Here is an 8,656-nt window from a genome sequence, read left to right on the forward strand (position 1 = left end):
CTTTAGCTACATTTTTTTGACAACAGAAATTGTCAGTTTCTGCTGCCCACCTACAAATTCAATTCAATTCAATTAAGCCCAATCAAACAAAAAAATAATAAACATGCTACACGAAATATAAAACAACAAACTTAAATTAATCTTCAAAAATAGCTAAATCACAATTCAAAGACTAATAAAGTCTTTCAAAATTTTAAAAAAGTTCATAAAATAAGAGATAGAAGCTAATTAGAGAGTGCAATCTATGGAATCCTCCTCCTCCTCACTCTCCTTGTCGGGATATTTTAATTTAATTTTTTGTAATGCATTTTAAAGCTAGTTTCTATCTAATAAAATAATCTTAACATTAAAAGTATATTAATACTTGTCCCTTATCGTAATTTAACTCTCAAAAACACTTTTGAAAAAGATAAGAACACAATTTGCTTATAAAAAACACTTCTCAAATAAATTAGTCAAACATAAATTGCTTTTTTTTCAAAATCACTTTTTGAAAAGCTATTTTTTTTAAAAATAATTCCAAAAATAAGCAGTGTTTAGCCGCAATTTAAAACAGACTCTAAATCTTTTGTATGGTAAGAGGACTATCAGTGCTCCACTTTATAAAATAGAGTACCGCAAAACCTAACTAAATTAATACTCGGTAAATTAATAATCTCTCTAAGATAATATTTTCTTCCGGTCCCGACTTGCGCCAATGGAAAAAATCACCTATTTCGATAAGATAATAAGATAATATATTTTTAGAAGACCCCTATATGAATATTTGATCCCATTAAAATTATAAATTAATATTTCTTTAAAAGTACAAATATATCTAATACAATTTAGTGAAATGTGATTCTATTGTGATTTGTTTTTTTGTTAAACTTTCGATCTAGTTGAAGTTCATCTTTAACTTTTCTTTTTGCATCCAAATATTTTGATGTTGTCTTTTCGAATTGCACCATAAAAGTGTAAAGAGTTCTAGATTTGATAAGTGCTCTCTTACACGTAACTGGTTTCAAAGGTATTGTATTATCATCAACATTATTTTTTTATGAGATCCACAATTTTTTCTAAGTTTCGGACCTCTGAACATGTATCATTTTCCTATGGTGATCCAATAGGTTATTGACGTCCATTTTATTTCGGTAATCGAGATCATTAATCATGACCTCAAGTTCATGAATGATGTTTTCACAAGTGGGTTCATTCAAATTCTCTGAGATTTCATCCTTCAAACAAATTTTATTGCAGTTTCAAAAATAATTTGTTATTGTCTCTTGCTGAACATTGTAATAACATCCAAAACATTAATCTTTCATGGATCAGTTTGTCTCACTTCATAAGCCTTCTAATATCCTACGATAAAAGTTGTTGCGATAATACATCTTGAAATCTCTTATTATCCTAGCATCACAAGATTGAATCTCAAAACACTCTTTAAATTAATAAATGTTAATTTATCGATTAAATAATACCTCTATAAAATAATAATATTTTATGGTCCAGCTATATTAATTTACTGTAGTTTGAATTTGTGTAATATCCAAAACTAAAGTGACTAATATGAATATTTTCTCTAGTTTTTATCCTAAGCCCAATTCACACTCCGTCTTCTTCACTTCTTCGTAGCGCTCGAAGAGCAATTAACCAGCAATGGCTGTAATGGGAATTGGGGCAGCTAATTGGTTAAAGGGAAGTGGAACTCTGTTATTTTCTTGCCGAACAAATTCAATTCCTGCAGTAGTTTCATCATCTACTGTTATTGCTTCACGCTCAAGGGTGCACTATTGTTCCTCAACATTCTCACTTCAGCACCAGAAAAAGAACAATACCCTTTTCAGTACTGGTGTCAATGGTCATAGAATTGGTGATTGGGGTAGTCAGATTACAAAGTTATACTTTAATTTTTACTGTACGGCACAATCAAATGTGAGTGTAGAAGAGAAGGATTCGTCTGGTGAAGTAGTTGAGGAGGATGAGGAGAGTAAGATGAGGAAGATTAAGGATGCGGCGAATAGTTTGGATATTAGGGTTGGGAGGATAATTAGAGCGTGGAGACATGAGGAGGCTGATTCACTTTATGTTGAAGAGGTTGATGTTGGTGAGGCTGAACCAAGAATCATTTGTAGTGGGTTGGTTAAGTATGTACCTCTTGATCATCTTCAGGTATTGCTGCTGCTGCTTTCTAGTATACACTAATTTCTAATGTGGATTTGTACTGCTTGTTTTTTTCTTTACATATCCTGATAATGCATATATGCTAATCTTGTTGTCACGAGGTAGTGGTAAGGTTTGTGTATGATCTACCTTCCCAGACCCCACTTGAGAGATTTCACTGGATATGTTGTTGTTTTTGCTAATCTTGTTGTCTATTTTCGAAGTTAAACTTGGCATACTTGTGTGAGAATTCATGTATTATATATGAGATAGAATGTAGGAGAAGAATATGGTTATTAACAATACCTGGATAAGAATAATTTTAAAGAAAAAAATGCTTTTAAAGTAGGTGATCCCTGCATAGCTATCCCTTTTACTATTATCCATTGTATGACAATCCTTATGTTATTCTTCATCGTATCACATTCGCTACATGATTGCTTCCGGCATAAAAGTTCTTGTAGTATGGTACTCGAATAACAAGTGTGTGAACGAAATTGCCCCTGGGTGTTTTAGCTGTCATTCGTACCTAAAAGCTTCATGTTGCTACTCTTATGTCTCAACCACTTGAATATCCACTTAGACGACACTACTCTTTAGATGTCTCCTTTTAGGTTGCATCTGACTATTATCTCTTCAATGTCATTCTCAATTCAAGTGACCTATGGACCTACCAATGTTTCCTTTCCTTTATTTAGGAAAAAGCTAATCCAATCTACAAGATTGAACACTTTATTGTAATCAGAACTGAAACTTTATTCTTGTCTCGATTCTTAGGTTTTGTGATTCTATTTTGAAAAGTTCCTGGCATTTCATCGTTAAATGTCACATTTTGATTTTACCTATTAAAAGGAAGAGCCGAATAGACAAAGGATTTACAGGATGCAAAGCTAAGAGAGAAGTGGAAGGCTTACAAAACTAAAAGAACAAAATATTACAATTTACCAATTTCAAAAAAAAATAAAAATATCGTTTTCATAAAATTCCAACTATTTCTCGTGCTCCTCAAAGCCCACGGGAATGGAGTTGATGCTCCCAAATTCATAGTATGAGTAGTTAAAGCAAGCGACTGACATGAAGTTCGAGTTATTTTTTCAAAAACATACTCGTATATATTGAGCTCGTAATGGTACCTCGCAATTCAGAAATCTCTCTGTTGTCAAAGATCTGGATTAGATCAATGACTAGAAGTATATTCATTCTAAGATGGACTGAGTTGTTCTATTCGTGGAAATTCAACTAGTGAAAGAAGCCTCGTTAGACCGACTCTTTTAACAAAATTTTGAGAGCCCTTAGCTTAGGGAGATTAGGTTGGATTGAATGAAAAACTTAAGTCAGAATTCTATGATGGGATTGTTGATCTTTTGTAGCTAAAAATCTTCAATGAGTGGAAACAAGCAACCTTATTAGTTAATAAGGAAGGTGTTTGTTGAGTAAGGCTATTCAATCCCAAACCCCTTGTACATGTTAGGTTCTTGATCTAATCTTTCTCATATCGATCAAGGCTTTACCTTGAGTTTGAAATGAAGGGTGAGAAGCAATGGTGTAGAACTAAGTAGAAAAAGGTTACTAGATACTTCTACAAACTCCAACCAAAATCCCACGTAGAAAATTTCATGTGTATGACTTGTCCCTTGTAACTTCTTCGGATTTGCATGAAGCGAATTGATCACTAAGTGAGGATGCTCCTTCTGGCATGAGTGAATCCGTTCAGAATTGGTTAAAAAAGGGCGCTTATATCCCAGATTGGACTCAGCCAGGTTCTATTGATCTTTCCCATTGGTACCTTTCTTAGAGGGTCTTTGGCTTAAAGCCATATAAGTAGTGACAAATAAGAAGATTGTCAAATTCTAAGTTGCTCGGACTCTTCACTTTTGGTGCCGCACCCGTGTCGACACGACATGGGTGTGGGTGAGGGTGTGGGATCCGTTTCCGATTTGGTCAACGGATTTTGGATACTTTGACCAAAATCGATGGGGAAAGTCTAGACAATTTTAATGATTCCTATAATCAATACAAAAGCTAAGGTGAAATTGAAGGGAATAGAATACCTTTTATATGCCCCCAAGGCCTAGCTCAAGTGGCAAAAGGTGGAGGATTTGTGGCTTAGGTCGCAGGTTCAAGCCCCACACCACGCAAAGCGAAGCCCGGTATTTAAGTGGAGAAGGGTAGAGGGGCGGGCCCATTATCCACCGAGTTTAGAAGGCTGTGATTGGTCCAAAGGGCGGGTCACAGACGGATTTCTCGGTTATCAAAAGAAAAAAAAGAATACCTTTTATATAGAAATTTCTATGTCACTCCTTTTCCTTTAATCTCCTTCAAGGATTCTCCTCAAGTTTTCCACATAATATCTCATAATTTGGGTTTTATAACTCTAGTTTTAAATATTTTAATTATTTTTAGGTGAATCCCCGCACCCGTATCCATACATGGATCCATATCCCCAAATCTTGAAAATTAGATCATGAAGGATCCGACCTCTAGATCTGCACCCGTATCGGACACCCCGACCTGAGTCCGAGCAACTTAGGTCAAATTAGATGGATGACTTTTTAGTGATCAAGTGAGCCTAGTTCAGATAAGACGGGATTTGTGATGGGTTTTTGTTGAAATTGCGAGGGTCCAAGGAATAGGTCATGCTAATTCGGGCCATAATATGCATAAAGAAATCCACCAACTGGAATGTGAGTGGACTAAATGGAAGTGTCGAGGGAAACTCTGAAATCTTTAATCAGAAATGAAAAATTAATCTAGTTATTCTTCAAGAAACAAAAATTGAGGATCGGTCACCTAGATATTTCGGCAAATTTCAAGAAACAAATGTGTGAATTCTGATACAAAACTGAGATGCCTTAAGAAGGATATTACAACATGGAACAAAGAAGTCTATGAAAAAGTTGACACACAAAGGAGCAGAGCCTTGGGAGAGTTAATGCTGATTTAACGAACTGGTGCAACCAGACCTCTAGTACCATATAAAATTGCAACATCTAAGAATCTCAAACTTGAGCTGCAGCAGCTGGCAAAATTTGAAGAGATTTCTTGGAGTCAGAAGTCTAAATGTCTATTGCTCAAGGAGACAACAATACCGAATACTTTTAGAAAAAGGAAAATTCACATAGAAGGTATACCTTATTGAATTTGAGATTTGAAAATAGTTTCTAGGAGTTTTTCAAATTTTTGCTCAAAAAACTTCAACTTTGTTTCATGTCCAAACATAACTCCAGTGCAGGACGCGAGACTGAGATTATTCAGGTATGTAAAAAAGAGATGTCAAGATGCTCCAGTGTGGAGGTGTGAGAGGCTGGCTATAGATGGTTTCAGGATAGGTAGAGGTAGACCAAAGAAGTATTGGGAGAGGTGATTAGACCGAATATGGCGCAGTTCCAGCTTGTCGAGGACATGACCTTAGATAAGAGGTTGTGGAGGACATGAATTAGGGTAGGAGGTTAGTAGGTAGTGGTGCACTGTCTTGTTATCGTCCATACTAGTTGTATTATATTATTCCCCCGATAGTTTCTGGTCCTTTGATTTATGTTATTATTTGTTGTCTTGTGCTTCGACTATCAAATTATTTTGTTGTAGTTATTGTCCCATTACTATATGTTATTTTTTGTACTTCTATTACTTCGTTGTTTGGACTGCTTTGGACTATTCCCTTGAGTCAAGAGTCTATCGGAAACAACACTCTACCTTCCCCAGACCCCACTTTGTGGAATTATACTGGGTATGTTGTAGTAGTAGTAGTAGTAGTAGTTGACATCCAACAACCTTTAAAATAGCTATGATTTCAAGTTTCTAGGATTGGAGTTTGAATCTTCGTAAATCCCAGTGGTTAGGTTTTAAAAAAATCCTCTTGCTTCAAGTATTATTGGAGCACATTTCTAGTTAAACTGATAGAACTTTATATATTACTCCCTCTATTCTATATTAAGTGAATTTTTGGGACTTTTTTCATTGTTCAAAAATTGAATTGTTCAAAGTTCAGGATAAATGTTTCAATCTTTTCCCCATATTGGCCCTTCCCTTCCAAGTTTTATATTACATATCTAGGAGATACATTGCATTACTTACAAAGTTATATTTATGATTTCACAAAAGGAGAATAGTGGAAAATATGGTTTAAATCATGTCCTTGAATGTTTTTCTTAATGGGTGTGCATTACCTCACAAATTCACTTAATATGGAATTAGAGGGAGTAGTTTTTCTCGGGACAACTCATTTATGATTGTTTGATTCATTTGTTTCTTTTTCTGTAATTAATAATATGATAGTTTTTGGCATATCTTAAGATGCAACAGAACTTGTTTATTGTGCTTACATTATGGTGAATGCGTCTCTTATGTGCTTAAGCTTCTAAAGTCCACAAATAGTGACATGTTAAAGACTTCTACAGTTAATAATTTGAAGAAAGCATTTGATGCATGCTGCAAAATGCAGGAAAGAAGTGTGATTGTTCTTGCAAATTTAAAGCCAAGGAATATGCGTGGTGTCAAATCAAATGGAATGCTGATGGCAGTGTCTGATGCATCTCATGAGAATGTGGAACTTCTAGAACCACCTGAAGGTGCAGTACCTGGGGAGAGGATATGGTTTGGTTCTGCTGATGAAAAGGATAATCTACCTGATGTGGCAACACCCAACCAGGTAACATCTCTGTTGTAAAGTTTGATTGCCTATAAGAGGCGGTGCACTAGCCTAAAAAGCCAAGAGGCTTCTGTGTGATGTTCTTTCTTTTACTTGAAGCAACTAGTTTATGCTATAGTGAGCGTGAGGGTAGTTGAGTTGGGAGGAAAGGGAAATAAATGCTTTCGTCCTTTCCTCTAGTATTGCTCATTGGACTATGAGAAAATAGGACTGCTATCCAGGTTAAGTCTTTGACTATGTCAAGGTTACATGCACCTGAGATTCAGTTTTTGGAGAATGACTGCGTCTACAGGTGTGTACTTCCCTATCTTTCTATTCCCAGAAGTTACACTTACCTCACTTGTTAGTGTTTCAGTTTTTGGACCATCGGGATAGGATTATAGCCAAATGGTGTTTTATCTTTGTGTTAAACTAATGTGCATTTTTCTTTTATGACCTTACTTGAATAGGATCTGTTCTATAGGCTCGTACTACTGTAGGGCTGACAACGGAACCGGTAACGGAACTACCGGACCGGCACCAACCGGAACCGGCGTCCACCAGGCGGAAAAAGGCCGGAACCGGGACTGCATCGGTACCGGTAGTTTTGGAATTTATACGTTGTACCGTCCCGGACTGGTACAGTATCGGGACCGGACCGGTTAACCGGGATAACGACACTTTTTTTAAAAAAAATTAATTAATTATTAAAATTAAAAAAATTAGGAAATATTTCTTTTAAAAGTCTAATTTAAAAGAAATAAATTACAAAATATTGCTTTTTTTTTTTCAATTTTTAAACTTTACATCATAAAGTTTGAAACTCTAAAAGTTTAAATTTCAAACTTTAAAAGTTTAAAGTTTAAATTTCAATCTTTAAAAGTTTAAAAGTTTAAAAGTTTAAAGTTCAAACTATAAAAGTTTAAAGTTTAAATTTCAATCTTTAAAAGTTTAAAAGTTTAAATTTCAAACTTTAAAAGTTTATATTTTAAACTTTAAAATTTAAATTTCAAACTGTAAAAGTTTTTTTTTCAAACTTTAAAAGTTTATATTTTATACTTTAAAAGTTTAAATTTCAAACTTTAATTTTTAATTTTTATTTAAATTTCAAATTATAACTTAAGTTTCACCTTTGTCATTTGAAAATTGAAAATATAATAAATAAAAAGACTTTGTATTAAAATTGAAGACGATAATAAAAAAAAAATTAAGGCGAATAGCCTATAGTTTTATTAATAAAAATTAAATAATACAATTTTAGTTACAAAATATTAGTAGAGGACCTAATCTACACAGCCACCTTCTAGGAAGAGTTCTGTTTGAATTAGACCTCGAATTATCATTCTAATAGTTCATGGTACCAAGCCAGTCTTGTCTTAAGTCATTTAACATTTCTCTAGTAACATGATCTGGAATTGGTTGATCGGCTAGTTCCTCCAATGCATCAATGTCGTCGTCACTAAAATCTTGCAACATTTCATCAATAACATTTTCAAATTGGGTAGGTAAAGCTGGACGCCCATAACTCCTTCTCTCGCTATTAATCCAATCTTTAAATAATACTGATATCTCCAAGTTATCTGCTGCTAATGAATATCTATGCTCTCCAATTTGAAATCTTGTTGCACTAAAAACGCCTTCCAAAGCTACTGAAGATACTTGAATCGCTAACACATTCCGAGCCACCGGTTGAAGTTTTGGAAATCCCTTGCCGCGATTTCTCCACTAATCTAGAAGATCAGGTAAACTTTGTGTATCCTTAATAGTTTCCGTACACTGATTAATATATGCATCAAAATCATTTCTATCATTATGAGAAAGTTCAATAATACAATCTATCATATCATCAATATCATCTTCATTATTATATCTACTCCTAGAACT

At 34.4% G+C, this 8,656-nt stretch overlaps 1 protein-coding gene across 1 annotated transcript in view; it reads left to right on the plus strand.

Annotated features, from left to right (window-relative positions):
* The first annotated feature begins 1,560 nt into the window (after positions 1-1,560).
* The window catches only part of LOC102589855 (aminoacyl tRNA synthase complex-interacting multifunctional protein 1), a 24,510-nt gene continuing 17,414 nt past the window's right edge, over positions 1,561-8,656 (plus strand). The window contains exons 1-2 of the mRNA XM_006364195.2: positions 1,561-2,154; positions 6,587-6,793. Of these exons, the coding sequence (XP_006364257.1) occupies positions 1,642-2,154; positions 6,587-6,793 (720 nt within the window). The 5' untranslated portion in view covers positions 1,561-1,641. The remainder of the gene's footprint in view (positions 2,155-6,586; positions 6,794-8,656) is intronic.

The sequence above is a fragment of the Solanum tuberosum genome, unplaced genomic scaffold, assembly GCF_000226075.1.
Source record: "Solanum tuberosum cultivar DM 1-3 516 R44 unplaced genomic scaffold, SolTub_3.0 scf00483, whole genome shotgun sequence".
NCBI lineage: Eukaryota > Viridiplantae > Streptophyta > Magnoliopsida > Solanales > Solanaceae > Solanum > Solanum tuberosum.